Source organism: Herpailurus yagouaroundi, unplaced genomic scaffold (assembly GCF_014898765.1).
Source record: "Herpailurus yagouaroundi ecotype Mexico unplaced genomic scaffold, PumYag 222, whole genome shotgun sequence".
Taxonomy (NCBI): Eukaryota; Metazoa; Chordata; class Mammalia; order Carnivora; family Felidae; genus Herpailurus; species Herpailurus yagouaroundi.
The window spans coordinates 18,046,236-18,063,327 of NW_024412453.1; the positions used below are offsets into that span (position 1 = coordinate 18,046,236).

Below are 17,092 nucleotides of genomic sequence, written 5' to 3' on the forward strand. Positions count from 1 at the left end.
CCTTGCTCACCCCCCAGCATGAGAAGCTGCCACCCGGGCCCTTCTGCTTGTCCTGCCCCTGCCTGGCCTGCATCCTGGCCCTCTGCCCTGCACACGGCCCATCCCTCTGAGCCTGTCTGTCAGCCCCCTCCATGAGGACCTGGGGGAGTGAGTGAGTGAGTGAGTGAGTGAGTGAGTGAGTGCCCGAGAGCCGGGCCCCCTGTGGGTGTGAGTCTAGATTACCCCAGGTGGATCCCGCCTGCCTGCTGGAGCCCCTGGTCCTGTGCTCCCTTGTAGCCCCCCGCCCTGCAGCATCCCGCTGTGAGGACCCGACACAGCCCGCCTCCTTCCTGCAGGTCCCCTTCCAGGGCCAGGACGGCCCCCTGCTCCCCGGTGACCTCGTCACCTTGCAGCACGACGCTGGACCAGGTGCCCTCCTGCACTGCTCCCCGGCGCTCGGACCCCCTGGCCCTGAGGCGCCGTACTTGTCCGCCGTGGCCTCGGCCTGGCTGGCCCACCTGCCCGCCCAGCTGGAGGTGGCCCCGACTGGCCCCGCCTGCGCCCTGCGGCTGCTCGCCGCCACAGAGCGCCTCACCCCTCTGCTCGGCCTGAGGCCCAACCCGGGGCTGCGGCGGCCTGGGCACTATGAGGTCCGGGCCACGGTGGGCAACAGCGTGTCCACGCACAACCTGTCCTGCGACTTTGATGTGCTCTCCCCGGTGGCTGGCCTGCGTGTGGCCCATCCCACCCCCCACGATGGCCGCCTCTATGTGCCCACCAACGGCTCGGTCTTGGTGCTCCGGGTAGACTCGGGCACCAACGCCACGGCCACGGCCCACTGGCCTGGGGGCAATGTCAGCGCACCCTTTGAGGCCGCCTGCCCTGCCCCGGTGGCTGCCCTGGTGCCCAGCTGTGCTCTCGAGGCCAACACCACCCTGTTCTCGGTGCTGGCCCTGCCCGGCCTCCGTGAGGGCGAGCACACGGTGGAGGTGGTGGTGGAGAACAGCGCCGGCCGGGCCAACCTCAGCCTGCAGGTGAAGGCCGAGGAGCCCATCTGCGGCCTCCGGGCCACACCCAGCCCCGAAGCCCGGGTGCTGCAAGGCGTCCTGGTGGTGAGTGAGGCGGGGAAGGCGGCCCGGGGTTGGTTTCTGGGCAGGTTCTGTTCTTGGGCTCCTCAGACCGGTGGTAGTTCCCGAGTTAGTGAGGAACCGCCTGTCAAACAGCAGCTCTGAGCATCTGCGGTCTCTCCCACGGCCCCTGAGCAGCTCTACCCTCATGGAGCCCGAGTGTCTTCAAGGCTGCTGCTGTGTTCCCATCATGCTGAAGGGAGTGCTTTTGCGGGGGGGTGGTCCTCATGTCACCCTGCTGCTGTCAGTGCCATACTTGCTGCTTGGGGTGTCCCCCCACGCCCTCCCACACACGCACAGGTCAGCCACCAGCTCTACGGCCCGCACACGGGCTGTCAGAAGGGCCGTCTCTGACCTCCGCTCCCTCCTCACACCTGTTCTGTCAGCTGACTCGGGTAAACACCCAGAACCATGAGGCCTCTTGAGACTCCCGTGCCTTCCCAAGCAGCCTGTGCTGAGACTGTGGGCCCCGGGCAGGAGCCCAGGGACAGGGTGCACAGAGACTCAGATGGTGGGCTCTTTCTGTCCCTGGTGCTACATCACTTTCCAGACAGGAAGCCGGAGGAACGGAAACGTCAAAGGGCATGTCAGCCCATAGTCCTATGACACGTGGCCCCCTAGGCCCCCCACCCCCCTCCCCCTGCCCTCCACCTCCCGTGGTGTCTGAAGTCTTGGCCTGGGAAACCCCCTGGGGAGGCGTGTCCAGGTGGTGGAATTCTGCTTGGGGCAGAATTGGGTCTCCAAAGCCCCAGCGCCGCCCACACTGTGCCCTCCCTGCAGAGGTACAGCCCCACGGTGGAGGCCGGCTCAGACGTGGTCTTCCGCTGGACTATAGACGACAAGCAGTCCCTTACCTTCCACAATGTGGTCTTCAACGTCATCTACCAGAGCGCCGCTGTCTTCAAGCTCTCGGTGGGTGGGCGGGGGTGGGGCGGGGGCGGGGCTGGGACTGCTGTGCTCATCTTGGCCTTCTGTTCCGCTTTGCTTCCCGAGGACCCCTCGGCTGGCCGCGGGTGAGTGCAGGGTGGGGTTCTGCCTGTGCTGCTTTGGGCCTCCTCGCCACCCGCTGGCAGCCCACACACTGCTGCCTGTCCCCACAGCTGACAGCCTCCAACCATGTGAGCAATGTCACCGTGAACTATAACGTCACCGTGGAGCGGATGAACAGGATGAGGGGCCTCTGGGTGTCTGCAGTGCCACCCGTGTTGCCCCCCAATGCCACGCTGGCACTGGCTGCCCACGTGCTGGTGGACTCGGCTGTGGAGGTGGCTTTTCTGTGAGTGTTCCTGGTCTGGCGGGCAGTGGAGCCAGCCGAGCCCTTGTGGGGCTGAGGCCCGGCTCTCCCCCAGCCCGCCCCTCCTCACCTGCCAGGAGGTGGCGGGTACGTGGGACCCTGGGAGAGGGGAGCGGCTGCAGCCGGGCCAGCGTGCTCCCACTCCAGCCTGCTCATTGCCTGCCTGTGGCCCGGCAGGTGGACCTTTGGGGACGGGGACCAGGTGATTGGCCAGTTCAAGCCTCCGTACAATGAGTCCTTCCAGGTGCCAGACCCTGCGGTCGCCCAAGTGCTGGTGGAGCACAATGTCACACACGCCTACGCCATCCCAGGTGAGCGCTGGGGCCCGCCACCCTGCCGTGGGGACAGCCCCCTTCTGCCCAGTCCGGGTTGGTGGCCTGGGGCCCTTAATAGAGTGAAAGAGTGGTGTCCGGGCCACTGAGCCCCACGATTCAAATCTCTTGGGCAGAAACTGGACCTTCCTGGCCCCTACTCAGACCCACTTTTGGCTCAGAAGGGAGTTACCTTTTATTTTTAAAATTCCAGAAGTCTCACACGCAGAACGCACGGTGATCATTGGTGACCCCACCATCCTTGCCCTGCACCGACCCTCTCTGTTCACCAGGGAGGGTCTGCTCCCATCTCATTTATGCCCCAGCCCCGCGTCTCGCCCTCTGCTCGTGGCACCCTGTACTGGCCCCATTGCGAGGACCTCCCGGGAAAGGGCCCAAGGGCATTCTCCCTTGACATTTTGACCGAGGGCCTGCTCTGTCTTCCCGAGGGGCCCTGGCGCGCAGCAGCACGGGGTTAGGTCATGACTTCGCCAAGCAGGTGGTGGAGGTGGCCTTGGCCCTGTTCTCACTCAGGCCTGTCCCCCAGGTGAGTACAACCTGACCCTGCTGGTGTCCAACGCCTTCGAGAACCTGACGCGGCAAGTGTCTGTGAGCGTGCGCGCCACCCTGCCTGCTGTGGCTGTGGCCGTGGGAAGCCGTGTCCTGGTGGCTGGCCAGTCTGTCACCTTTGCCCCACGCCCACTGCCCTCGCCTGGGGGCATCCTGTACACGTGGGACTTCGGAGATGACTCCCCAGCTGTGACGCAGCACCGGCCGGAGGTCAACCACACATACAGCTCAGGGGGCACATACCGCGTCCGTCTAGAGGTCAACAACACGGTTAGCAGCGTGACGGCGTGTGTCGGCATCCGTGTCTTTGAGGAGCTTCGGGGCCTGAGCGTGAGCCTCAGCCCGTCCGTGGAGCAGGGCGCGCCTGTGACCGTCAGTGCCGCCCTGGAGTCGGGAGACAACGTCACGTGGACTTTTGACATGGGGGACGGCACGGTGCTCACGGGCCCCGAGGCCACGGTGGAGCACGTGTACCTGCGGGCACGGAACTGCACGGTGACTGTGGGAGCGTCCAGCCCCGCGGGCCGCCTGGCGCTGAGCCTGCCCCTGCAGGTGTTTGTCCTGGAGGTGCTGCGGATCGAGCCTGCGGCCTGCATCCCTGTGCAGCCCCTCGCCCGGCTCACGGCCCACGTCACTGGGGACCCCACCCGCTACATCTTTGACTGGACGTTCGGGGATGGCTCCTCCAACGCCACCGTCTCGGGGGACCCGACGGTGACGCACAACTTCACACGGAGCGGCACGTTCCCCTTGACGCTGGTCCTCTCGAGCCACGTGAACAAGGCCCATTACTTCACCAGCGTCTGCGTGGAGCCCGAGCTGGGCAACGTGACCCTGTGGCCCGAGAGGCAGTTCGTGCGGCTCGGGGACGAGGCCCGGTGGGTGGCTCGTGCCTGGCCCCCGTTCCTCTACCGTTACACCTGGGACTTTGGCACTGAGGATCCTGCCCGCGTCGGGGGCCCCGAGGCCACGTTTGCCTACCCGGCCTCTGGCTCCTACCTGGTGACGGTTGCCGTATCCAACAACATCTCGGCTGCCAACGACTCCGCGCTCGTGGAGGTGCAGGAGCCCGTGGAGCTCACGGGTGTCCGGGTCAATGGTTCTCGCGTGCTGGAGCTGCAGCAGCCATACCTGTTCTCCGCCGTGGGCCGCGGGTGCCCCGCCACCTACCTGTGGGAGCTGGGGGACGGTGGGCTCCTCGAGGGCTCCGCGGTCACCCACGCCTACAACAGCACGGGCCACTTCACCGTCCGCGTGACCGGGTGGAACGAGGTGAGCCGCGGCGAGGCTCGGCTGAACGTCACGGTGCGGGAGCGTGCGCGGGGGCTCAGCGTCAACGCCAGCCGCACGGTGGTGCCCCTCAACGGCAGCGTCAGCTTCGCCACCTCCCTGGAGGCCGGCAGCGACGTGCGCTACTCCTGGGTGCTCTGCGACCGCTGCACGCCCATCCCCGGGGGCCCCACCATCTCCTACACCTTCCGCTCCGTGGGCACCTTCAACATCATCGTCACGGCCGAGAACGAGGTGGGCGCCGCCCAGGACAGCATCTTTGTCTACGTCCTACAGCACATCGAGGGCCTGCAGGTGGTGGGGGGCGGAGGCGGCTGCTGCTTTCCCACCAACCGCACGCTGCAGCTGCAGGCCGTGGTCCGGGACGGCACCAACATCTCCTACAGCTGGACCGCCCAGCGGGACGGCGGCCCGGCGCTGGCCGGCAGCGGCAGAGCCTTCTCGCTCACTGTGCTCGAGGCCGGCACTTACCGCATCCAGCTGCGGGCCGCCAACATGCTGGGCAGCGCCCTGGCCAATCGCACGGTGGACTTTGTGGAGCCTGTGGGGTGGCTGGCCGCAGCCGCCTCCCCGAACCCGGCCGCCGTCGACGCCAGCGTCACCCTCTGTGCCAAGCTGGCCGGGGGCAGCGGCGTCATTTATAGCTGGTCTCTGGAGGGAGGACTGAGCTGGGAGACCCCAGAGCCATCCACGACCCACACCTTCCCCACCCCCGGCCTGTACCTGGTCACGGTCACGGCTAGGAACCAGCTGGGCTCGGCCAACGCCACCACTGAGGTGGCTGTGCAGGTGCCCGTAAGTGGCCTCAGCATCAGGGCCGGCGAGCTGGGTGGCAGCTTCGTGGCGGCGGGTTCTGCCGTGCCCTTCTGGGGGCAGCTGGACTCAGGCACCGACGTGAGCTGGTGCTGGGCGGTGCCGGGTGGCAGCAGGCACGGCCAGCACGTTTCTGTGGTCTTCCGTGACGCTGGCGCCTTCTCCGTTCGGCTCAATGCCTCCAATGCCGTCAGCTGGGGCCTGGCCACGCGTGAGCTCACGGTGGAAGAGCCCGTCGCGGGCCTCGTGCTGTGGGCCAGCAGCAAGGTGGTGGCGCCCGGGCAGCTGGTCCACCTGCAGGTCCTGCTGGCCGCTGGCTCTGCCGTCAGCTTCTACCTGCAGGTCGGCGGGGCCGCCACGGAGGCACTGCCCGGGCCCCGCTTCTCCCGCAGTTTCCCCCGGGCCGGGGACTACACGCTGAGCGTGCAGGCGGAAAACCACGTGAGCCGGGCCCAGGCGCAGGTGCGCATCTTGGTGCTAGAGGCGGTGGGTGGGCTCCAGGTGCCCAACTGCTGTGAGCCAGGCATCCCCACGGGCATGGAGAGGAACTTCACGGCCCGCGTGCAGCGGGGGTCCCGCGTGGCCTACGCGTGGTACTTCTCCTTGCAAAAGGTCCAGGGGGACTCGCTGGTCATTCTGTCAGGCCGCGACGTCACCTACACCCCCGTGGCCGCGGGGCTGCTGGAAATCCACGTGCGCGCCTTCAACGAGCTGGGTGGCGTGAACCGCACCCTCGTGGTCGAGGTCCAGGACACCATCCAGCACGTGGTGCTGCGCAGTGGCCGCTGCTTTACCAACCGTTCGGCCCGGTTCGAGGCCGCCACGAGCCCTAGCCCCCGGCGTGTGGCCTATCGCTGGGACTTCGGGGATGGGGCCCCGGCGGAGGACACGGAGGAGCCCTGGGCTGAACACTCCTACCTGCAGCCTGGGGACTACCGCGTGGAGGTGAATGCTTCCAACCTGGTGAGCTTCTTCGTGGCCCAGGTCACGGTCACCGTCCACGTGCTGGCCTGTAGGGAGCCCGAGGTGGACGTGGCCCTGCCCCCGCAGGTGCTGATGCGGCGCTCCCAGCGCAACTACCTGGAAGCCCACATCAACCTCCGTGACTGCGTCACCTACCAGACGGAGTACCGGTGGGAGGTGTACCGTGCCGCTGGCTGCCATCGGCCGGTGCGCATGGCCCCCGTGGCTCTGCCCAGCGTGGACATGAGCCGGCCCCAGCTGGTGGTGCCACGGCTGGCGCTGCCTGTGGGCCACTACTGCTTTGTGTTCCTGGTGTCATTTGGGGACACCCCGCTGGCACGGAGCATCCAAGCCAATGTGACAGTGGTCCCTGAGCGCCTGGTGCCCATCATCGAGGGAGGCTCGTACCGTGTGTGGTCGGACACTCAGGACCTGGTGCTAGATGGGAGCAAGTCCTACGATCCCAACTTGGAAGATGGCGACCAGACGCCACTCAGCTTCCACTGGGCCTGTGTGGCCTCAACGCAGGTCCGGTGCACCAGGGGACATGAGGTCCCCTCTGGCTCCCTTGGTCGTTCGTGCGGATGAGCCTCGGAGGGGCAGGGGGTCTTCCAAACGTGCCCGGGGCTGGGCTCTGCTTTGAAGCCGTCCAGGGTCTCACGACCCCTTCCCTTGTGGCTACAGAGTGAGACTGGCGGGTGCGCTCTGACCTTTGGGCCCCGGGGGAGCAGCGTGGTCACCGTCCCCCGGGAGCGCCTGCAAGCTGGCGTGGAGTACACCTTCAACCTGACCGTGTGGAAGGCAGGCCGGAAGGAGGAGGCCACAAACCAGACGGTAGGTGCCAGGGGTCCAGTCCTTAGCCCAGCAAGGCGGAGTTCTGGGCCCTGGGGTGGCCGAGGTGCAGCCAGGGAGGGCTGAGCGCACAGGGCCATTCACGCCAAACACTCTTGGTGAAGGTTTCCTGTGTTTTGGTGTTCTGGAAGCTAGTGGTTCTCACTGTGAGTTACTACATTTGATTGATACAGATTCTCTTTAACAAAACGTTTTGCTTCAGTTTTGTTTCCTTCCGGAAGCGCTGCGGCCTTCTGGAGCTTAGAGGGGTCCTGGGTGCTCTAGGTATTTATTAGTGAGAAGTAAGGGGTTCCAGGGGCGCCTGGGTGGCGCAGTCAGTTGAGCGTCTGACTTCAGCCAGGTCACCATCTCGCGGTCCGTGAGTTTGAGCCCCGCGTCAGGCTCTGGGCTGATGGCTCAGAGCCTGGAGCCTGTTTCCGATTCTGTGTCTCCCTCTCTCTCTGCCCCTCCCCCATTCATGCTCTGTCTCTCTGTGTCCCAAAAATAAGTAAATGTTGAAAAAAAAAAAAATTAAAAAAAAAAAAAAGAAGTAAGGGGTTCCAGCAGCACCAAAGGCAGTGAGGAAACCGGCCCCCTTCCCAGAGCATGGGTGTCCTCATTTTTGAACAGGAAGAGCCTGTTCTCAGCCCGGGGTGGACACGTGCTCAACATTGCTGCCCCCTGCACCCTCCAGGCAGGTCAGGACCGAGGTGCCAGCGGCCCCTGGGGCCGGCGCTGCTGCGGCCTGCCGATGGCGGCAGGTGCGCGAGGTGCTGCTGGTGCCTGGGACGGGCTGTGTGGGGACAGGGGAGCTCGGAGCGGGGTCCAGCCTGGATTGGCTGAGGTGGGACCGACCTCAGATGGGGCTGTGTAGTGAGCACGGCCGCCTTCACCCCACACGTGCGTTCGTTCTGTTTCTCCTCCACGGGTCCGTCCGTCCGTCCATCCATCCATCCATCCTGTTCACAGGTGAGTACCTGAGTGCTTCGTGTGTGCTAGGCCCAAGCTGGGCTTTGGGTGCTATGGAAAATAAGCACGAGGTGGACTCTGCCCTCTTGGGTGTCCACCACCATCCTCCAGACTGGGAGACATCAAAAACTGAACGAATGTACTTGAGGAGGGCTGAGCCCACAGAGCCTTGGGAAGTTGGACTCCGGGTTAACTAGGTGCTGGCAGGGCCCAGAGAGGAGCCTTCCCAGCCAGGGGAACAGCATCAGGGTAGAGGCCAAAGGCCCAGCTCCCCTGGGGAGCCTGGCTGGGGCTGACTGCCCTGTGCAGACTCAGGGTGTGGGCCCCAGGAGTGGAGGCCCTGGCTCAGGTCGTGGCTTCTTTTCTTGTCTCCAGGTGTTGATCCGTAGGGGTCGGGTGCCCCTTGTGTCCTTGGAGTGTGTGTCCTGCAAGGCGCAGGCCGTGTACGCAGTGAGCCGTAGCTCCTATGTGTACCTAGAGGGCCGCTGTGACAACTGTAGCGGGGGCTCCCAGCGAGGGGTGAGCGAGTGTAGGACTGGGGGGCGGGGCGGGGCCGTGCGGGGGCGGGGCCTCGGCGGGGCGGGGCGGGGCGGGGCGGGGCTGCTCCCGGTCCTCAGCACCTTGGTCTCTGTCCCCTGGCTCTGCAGCGCTGGGCGGCGCGTACTTTCAGCAATGAGACGCTGGTGCTGGACGAGACGACCACGTCGACAGGCAGCTCAGGCATGCGGCTGGTGGTACGGCGCGGCGTGCTGCGGGACGGCGAGGGTTACACGTTCACGCTCACGGTGCTGGGCCGCTCGGGCGAGGAAGAGGGCTGCGCCTCCATCCGCCTCTCTGCCAACCGGCCCCCGCGCGGAGGCTCTTGCCGCCTCTTCCCGCTGGACGCCGTGCGCGCCCTCACCACCAAGGTGCATTTCGAGTGCACAGGTGAGTACAGCTGCAGGCGACAGGGAGGCGTGGCGCAGGGAGCCTGGGGCGCCGCTGACACTGAGGGGCCCGCAGGCTGGCAGGATGCGGAAGACGCAGGCGCCCCACTCGTGTACGCCCTGTTGCTGCGGCGCTGTCGCCAGGGCCACTGCGAAGAGTTCTGCGTCTACAGGGGCAGCCTCTCTGCCTACGGAGCCGTGCTGCCGCCTGGTTTTGCACCACACTTCCAGGTGGACTTGGCCGTGGTCGTGCAGGACCAGCTAGGCGCCGCTGTGGTTGCTCTCAATAGGTGAGCCTGGGCGGGATCCGGGCAGGTGGGAGCGGGGACTGCCACTTGTTCACCGAGAGCTTCTGCACGCAGGTCTCTGGCCATCACCCTGCCCGAACTCCCTAGTGACCTGCCAGGTGGCCCCCTGGACCTCACGACTTGGCTGCACAGCCTCACGGAGAGCATGCTTCCCAGACTACTGAGACAGGCTGACCCCCAGCACGTCATCGAGTACTCTCTGGCCCTCATCACTGTGCTCAACGAGGCCAGCACAGGGGTGAGGAGTCCCTCCTCTCATCTGCCCTCGGTGGGGAGGGTGGGCCCGGGCCAGTCTTCGCTGCCTCGCAAGCAGTTGGCCCCCTGACTCGTCTCCTTGAAATAACTCCTCTTCTCCACAGTCCCAGCCTGTGGACCCTTCCCCTGATGCCAGCCCTCCACACCCCCATGAGAAGTCCTGGGAAAGCCCCCTAAGCCCCCTTTTGTCCCTGAAGAAACAGGGTTTGAGCCGCTGCCCGAGTTTTCTAGTGGCTGAGACAACTTGTGTCGCTGCCAGTGAAGCTGCCCGTTGCCCTGAGGGCTCCCCTGTGCTCACTGCCCTCAGCACGAGCAGGCGCTGGCCTCGTCAGCAGAGTCGGACCCCAGGCGGCAGCTGCAAGCCCAGATACGCAAAAACGTCACAGAGATTCTGGTCTCCCTGCGGGTCAACACCGTGGATGACATCCGGCAGATTGCCGCGGCGCTGGCCCAGTGCACGGTAGGGTGGGCCTCGGGCCCCATGGCAGCCCCTGTCCTGGCCAAGTCTCCCTGGCCGTGTGCCTGTCCTTGGCCATTTAGCATGTGAGCTGCAGGTGCGACTGTGCAGGGTGGCCTACGGGTAAGGAGCGGCTTGGCTCTAAGGAGAGCACACGTGAAGAGGCTGTTCCGGTGCCCTCCCGCTCAGCCCACGGTCACACCTGATCTGGCTTCTGCAGCCCCAAGCAGTTAGCCACCACTGTCGCCCAGGACTCGAGAACCAGGCTCGGCTGAGCTGAGCACAGTCTTGATGGGGGCGGGGGCACGCTGTGCCTCTGCGTGGTGGGAAATTGCTGCACAGCTTTCAGCAGAGAAGGAAGCAGAGAACCTTCCCAGGCGGGAGAGGTCACCTGTGACACGTGGCTCTCATGGCCAGGCACATGGATTAGGGCGAGCGGCAGGACCGCGTTACCTTGGACCTTCCTCGCCCGCGGGTGGGGAGAAACCACAGAAGAGCTCTCGGCAGGGAGGCACATGGCTGGAACCCACGCTTGGGGTGGTTTCTCCAGCCACGGCGTGAAGGGTGTTGGGGAAAGGCCTGGGCCACGTGGCCGGTGTGACGGAACTGAAGTGGGTTGAGGGGTCACGGGGGGTGCCGGCCCTGCTCAGCCAGGCCGGAGGAGGGCTGTCTACGGCGTCTGGCCTCCCTGCAGGTGTCCAGCAGGGAGCTCGTGTGCCGCTCGTGTCTGAAGAAGACGCTGCACAAGCTCGAGGGCATGATGCACATCCTGCAGGCCGAGACCGCCGAGGGCACCGGCACGCCCACGGCCATTGCCGACAGCATTCTCAACATCACAGGTGCGGCCGGGCCCAGGCAGGCGCGTGCTCCCCCCCCCCCCCGCTTGCCCCCCCTCTGAGCCCTCCCCGCCACCTCTCCGCCCACCTCTCCTCCCACAGGTGACCTCATCCACTTGGCCAGCGCGGACATGCAGGGCCCGCAGCCCTCAGAGCTGGGCGCAGAGCCGCCGTCCCTGATGGTGGCATCCAGGGCCTACCACCTGTCGTCGGCCCTCATGTGTATCCTCATGCGCTCCCGCGTGCTCAACGAGGAGCCCCTGACGCTGGCCGGCGAGGAGATCGTGGCGCAGGGCAAGCGCTCAGACCCGCTGAGCCTGCTCTGCCAGGGCGATGCCTCGGTTCCCGGCTGCCACTTCTCCATCCCCGAGGCCTTCAGCGGGGCCCTATCCAACCTCAGTGATGTGGTACAGCTCATCATCCTCGTCGACTCCAACCCCTTCCCCTTCGGCTACATCAGCAACTATACTGTCTCCACCAAGGTGGCGTCCATGGCCTTCCAGACGCAGGCCGGGGCCCAGATCCCCATTGGCCGGCTGGCCTCGGAGCGCGCCATCACCGTGAAAGTACCCAACAACTCAGACCAGGCTGCACGGGGCTGCCGCATCCCTGCCGGCTCTGCCGTCGTCCAGCCGCAGGCCTCGGTCGGCGTTGTGGTCGTCCCCGAGGACAACAACCCTGACGCTGGGTTGCACCTACAGCTCACCTACTCGGTGCTTAGCGGTGGGTGCTGCAGGCCTCGGCCCAGCCTGTGTGGGGGACCCTTGGTGAGCAGGTGTCTTTCGTGCCCCCCCAGCCCCACCCCGACTCGTGGCCTTTAGGAAAGTCTGCCTCCTGCTTCATAGGCTGGCCGGGGCCTGGCCCCAGGGCAGCGGGGAACGAGGCAACAGTGAGTGCTGCCGGCAACAGAGAGCTCTCCAGCCCCCCAGCCCCAGGCTGCAGGGAGGGCGCCACAGGGCTCCGGGAGCGTCCCCCAGGGTGTGCGAGCTGCGCGGGACAGCCGTCCAATGCTGTCCTTGTGCCCCTAGAACACTACCTGTCCCGGGAGCCCGAGCCCTACCTGGCTGTGTACCTGCACTCGGTGCCGCAGCCCAACGAGCACAACTGCTCAGCCAGCAGGAGGATCGGCCCGGAGGCGCTGGCGGGCAGGGACCACAGGCCCTACACCTTCTTCATCGCCCCAGGGTGAGCCCACGCCCCGCCCTGGGAGCAGGCCACCGTGGACCCACAGTGGGGGCTAATCTCTGACGGCTGGCTGGACGCCAGCAGGGTCACTGGGTTTCCTGTGGGAGTAGGTCTGGCGGCAGGAGGACTGGAGGCGGCAGGAGGACCGGAGGCGGCAGGCCTGGCCACCCGTGGTGGGCGTGGCTGCAGCCGAGGGGTCTGGGAGCAGGACCTGCCGTGACTCGGGCTGGGCAGGGTCTGGCTGTGACACTTGCTCAACTTCTAGGAGCAGAGACCCAGGCGGGACTTATTACCTGAACTTGACCAGCCACTTCCGTTGGTCGGCACTGGAAGTGACCGTGGGCCTGTACACATCCCTGTGCCAGTACTTCAGCGAGAAGGACATGATGTGGAGGACAGAGGGCCTTGTGCCTTTGGAAGAGACGTCGCCCAGCCAGGCCGTCTGCCTCACCCGCCACCTCACTGCCTTCGGGGCCAGCCTCTTCGTGCCTCCCAGCCACGTGCGGTTCATCTTTCCAGTGAGTTGCACCATGTTTCTGGGGGGGCTCGGAGGCCCCAGCCTTTCTCTCGTCCTGAGAAAGTGAGGCAAGGGCCGTGCCTCCTGGACCTGATGGCTTTGTCTCCCCAGGAACCGGCCTCAGGCGTGAACTACGTCGTCCTGCTGACCTGTTCCGTGTGCCTGGTGACCTATGTGGTCATGGCCGTGATCCTGCGTAAGCTGGACCAGCTGGACGTCAGCCGTGTCCGCGTGATCCCTTTCTGCGGGAAGGGGGGCCGCTTCAAGTACGAGATCCTGGTTAAGACTGGCTGGGGCCGGGGCTCAGGTGAGGCGGGGGGCTGTCTGGTCCAGGCCTCCCGGCTGCTCTTGTGTGTGCTCTCTGGCTATCTTCTCTGGTAGCGACTATCTTAGTAGATGACGGGACGAGGGCTCCGTTCACCCGGTGCCGCGTGGGGCGGGAGCTCATCAGGCCTCACGGTGCTCTCCGGGCACACGGGGCATCGGCGTGCGGGGCCCGCCTGTGCGAGCGAGCGGACGACAGTGGGGGTGGTGGTGAGCCGTTACTGGGAAGACGGACTGACCGAGCGAGGACAGTGTGACTTGAACGTCAGACGTGCTGGGGGCAAAAGCGTTCGATTTCTTTGTGGAAAACTTGCTGAGCAGCGTGGGCAGTGCTGGCCGTGCGGCTGTAGGAGCTGCCACCGCGTGAGCGTGTTCTCCATGCCCCGGCCACTTCCTGCGCTCCCCCCTCAGCGTGTCTTCGTTGGCCCTCCTGCTCTTGCTCCCCACTCCCCCCGCGTGTTCTGGTTGGCCCTCCTCGGTGACCCCGCCCCCCGGCGGGTCCTCATTGGTGCTCCGGCCCCCGCCCCCCCCCCCCGCCCCACTTGTCCTCGCTGGCCCTCCTGCTCCATGACACCCCTCTGACCGCTCACGTGGGTTGCTCTGTGACATCTTTGTTCTTTCTCTCGTGGTCCCTGTCTGCCTACGTTGGCGAGTTTGGTGTCGTGGCCTCGGCCAGTGTCGACCTGACTGGTGACCGTTGTTCTGAACGTCTCTGCCACGTTACCACTTTTCTCCTCCTCGCTGTGCTCTTACCCTCACCGGGCAGTCCCCGTTTTTGTAAAACATCATGTGCATATGGTATCACAGGGAGGTGGGGCCGACTGTGTCTCACGTAGTCGCTCGGTTAATCTGGCGCCCCGCCTGCTGCACCGTGTCGTTGGCGGCTGCGTGTCTGGCACGTAGGAAGGTCCGCCCGGGGTCACGTACCCAGCCCCGCTGCCTCTCTGTCCATCCTCCAGGAACCACGGCACACGTGGGCATCATGCTGTACGGGGCTGAGGGCCGCAGCGGCCACCGGCACCTGGATGGGGACAGGGCCTTCCGCCGCAACAGCCTGGACGTGTTCCAGATCGCCACGCCGCACAGCCTGGGCAGCGTGCGGAAGATCCGCGTGTGGCACGACAACAAAGGTCTGTGGGGGCGCCCGCGGCTGCCCCTCCGGCACCCCACCGGCGCCCTTCAGCCTGACTCACCGCCCCTCCCCTGCAGGGCTCAGCCCCGCCTGGTTCCTGCAGCACATCATCGTCCGGGACCTGCAGACCGCCTGCAGCACCTTCTTCCTGGTCAACGACTGGCTGTCGGTGGAGACTGAGGCCAATGGCGGCCTCGTGGAGAAGGAGGTGCTGGCAGCAAGTAAGGGCCTGGGCCCGTCCCTGCCCGGGCTGGCCGAGGGGTGGCCTGTGCCGCTGGCCTCCTGAAGCCAGCTGTGCCCTTTCTGCAGGCGACGCGGCTGTGCGGCAGTTCCGGCGCCTCCTGGTGGCCGAGCTGCAGCGTGGCTTTTTTGACAAGCATCTCTGGCTCTCCCTCTGGGACCGGCCACCTCGGAGCCGCTTCACCCGCGTCCAGCGGGCCACCTGTTGCATCCTCCTCGTCTGCCTCTTCCTGGGCGCCAATGCTGTGTGGTACGGGCTCGTGGGAGACGCCGCCTACAGGTGGGTGCCCGTGGGGGGCCCGATGATCTCCTCCTGCCCGACCCCTCCTACCCCGCACAGCCTCCCCCAGCCCGGGTCTTTCTCCTGTCCTGCCACACAGCGCGGGGCCCGTGTCCGGTCTGATCCCGCTGAGTGCCGACACAGTTGCCGTCGGCCTGGTGTCCAGCGTGGTCGTCTATCCCGTCTACCTGGTCATTCTGTTTCTCTTCCGGATGTCCCGGAGCAAGGTGGGCTGGGGCCCGGGGAGCTCCCAGAGGACAGAGCGTGGGCCTCATTGCTGCCACCAAGGGTGGCCGGAGGGAAGGGCAGAAGGTCGAGACGACTGACCCAGGGAGACAGAGAGATGCAGATTGTCCAGATCACGAATGAACCAACGGGGCCCCACTTCTGATGCCACGGAAATCACAGGGCAGATTGGGGGGGGGGGGGTCCCGTGACCGCTGTGGACCAGCCTGTCAGGTGACGGAGGGGAGACGGGCAGGGTCCCGGAAAGACTCGGGAGGATGTCGCAAACCTGAGCAGATCTCTAGCAAGAGGCCGGAGTGGCGATTTAAACCCTCTGACAAGGAAGAGCCTGAACGGCCTCCCTGGTGGCTCCCGTGCACCTGCCGAAGGGCCAGTGCCTCACAGGCTCAGAGAGACAAGGAGCAGGCGCTTCCCGCCCGATCTGATGGGGACGGCACGAGATGAGGGAAGGACAGAGCACTTCCCTCAGGAGGGACCCACCACCATACCCTGGGGGCGTGTGCGCCAGGGGTCCCGTGGGGTAATCCGCCACCACCACAGCTGGTTCGAGTCGATGACAAATAAAACTGGAGTCCTCAGCTCTGCCAGCTGCATTCCAGTGCCGTGAGCGGCCTGTGGCTACCGTGATGGACGGTGCAGATACAGAACGTGTGCCCGATTCTAGAACATTCTCTAGCACAGCCCCAGCCCAGGCTCTGCCTGCTCCGGAGGTGGCACACCTCTGCTGAATGCCTGCCTCTCCCCTAGGTGGCTGGGGGCCCGAGCCCCACCCCCGCGGGGCAGCCGGTCCTGGACATCGACAGCTACCTGGACTCGTCTGTGCTGGACAGCTCCTTCCTGGCCTTCCCGGGGCTCCGCGCTGAGGTGAGTGTGCCCCCCACCCCCCACCCCCACCCACCCCCGGGGCCCTGCCCGGGCTGGGTGGGTCCCGCTGCCTCTGAGCAGCTCAGAACCTGAGGTGTTCTCTGTGCTTCTCAACAGGCCTTTGCCGGACAAATGAAAAGTGACTTATTTTTGGATGATTGCAAAAGGTAGGAGTCCCCAGAGAGAGCGTGAGCCTTGGCGTGGGTCCGCCACACCTCGTGCGTGGTGCATTATGGGTGTCTGCGCTGCGTGCGTTTTGTCCCCTGGCTCCGGGTATTGTCACACACGCTCTAGGGCCGTGTTGTAGGTGTGTCCCCCTGGGCCCCCCTTGTTTCACCTGTGTCACCTACAGCCTGGTGTGCTGGCCGTCCAGTGAAGGCACGCTGAATTGGCCGGACCTGCTGAATGACCCATCCATCGTGGGCAGCACCCTGCGGCGGCTGGCACGGGGCCGCCTGGGCCCGGAGGAGGACGGGCTCTCCCTGGTCAGCCCCTCCTCACCTGCCAAGTCCTTCTCCGCTTCAGGTGAGCAGGGGTGGGGAGGGTGGTATCCCCACGCAATCCCCGGGCAGGTTCTGAAGAACCTGGGGGTGGGAGAAACCATGCCCTCGCTGACGTGTTTTCCCTCTAGACGAGGACCTCATCCGGCGGATCGTGGCTGAAGGGGCCGGCAGCCTGGCCCCTGCCCGGGATGCGCAAGTAGAAACGGATCTGCTCGCTGGCCTGTAAGTCCCTGGCTCCCGGGGGTTGGGGGGCGGCGGGGATCCCAGGCCAAGAAGCCCCGCTCCCCACCTGGGACCGGCCTTGTGCGGGGCTGGGCCCCTTACCTATTGAAAGGACCTCACAGGGTGGCAAGCGTTCCCCACAGGTGGCGGAGGTGTGGGGTGATGGGGTGCTCAGGACCAGGTTTTCCAAACATCCCACTTGTTTTCTTTTGAGATTGTTTCAATTTTATGTTTTTAAGAATCTCTCCACTTCTGAGATGGATGATTCGTATAAAACTATCTCTTATTTCCTTTTTTTCCTCCGATAATCACATTTCTGCTCCTTTTAACTCTTGTCGTTTTCAGGCACCAAAGATAACACATATGAACCGTCCTGAGCACAGGGAACGGGGCGGGGGCCGGCCGGGCTCTCGAGTCGTTTTACAAACACAGATAACCGTGGCATGATCGCATGTTACGAAGAAATTGGAAATTGATTCAGAAGGTCTATACTATGGGGAGATCCTGGGACAGCAGCCCCAGATAGCTCCAGCCCAGAGCCCTTCCTCAAGTCCAGGTTCAGGCCTTGGGCTGACTGTGCGAATGGGCCCCGCGGATGTTCACTGGCCTGCGCGGAGCTGCCCGCCCCGCAGGGCCCAGGCCCCCCTCCA

General features: G+C 65.4%; 1 protein-coding gene across 1 annotated transcript in view; it reads left to right on the top strand.

Annotated features, from left to right (window-relative positions):
* The window catches only part of PKD1 (polycystin 1, transient receptor potential channel interacting), a 45,631-nt gene that overhangs the window by 21,018 nt on the left and 7,521 nt on the right, over positions 1-17,092 (top strand). Inside the window, 24 exon segments of the mRNA XM_040458686.1 lie at positions 336-1,091; positions 1,887-2,018; positions 2,207-2,382; positions 2,578-2,711; positions 3,259-6,875; positions 7,032-7,181; positions 8,523-8,666; positions 8,795-9,074; positions 9,150-9,363; positions 9,436-9,619; positions 9,944-10,096; positions 10,788-10,932; positions 11,032-11,652; positions 11,958-12,114; positions 12,380-12,632; positions 12,743-12,938; positions 13,915-14,085; positions 14,165-14,308; positions 14,397-14,607; positions 14,708-14,834; positions 15,601-15,717; positions 15,835-15,884; positions 16,070-16,242; positions 16,349-16,442. Of these exon segments, the coding sequence (XP_040314620.1) occupies positions 336-1,091; positions 1,887-2,018; positions 2,207-2,382; positions 2,578-2,711; positions 3,259-6,875; positions 7,032-7,181; positions 8,523-8,666; positions 8,795-9,074; positions 9,150-9,363; positions 9,436-9,619; positions 9,944-10,096; positions 10,788-10,932; positions 11,032-11,652; positions 11,958-12,114; positions 12,380-12,632; positions 12,743-12,938; positions 13,915-14,085; positions 14,165-14,308; positions 14,397-14,607; positions 14,708-14,834; positions 15,601-15,717; positions 15,835-15,884; positions 16,070-16,242; positions 16,349-16,442 (8,399 nt within the window).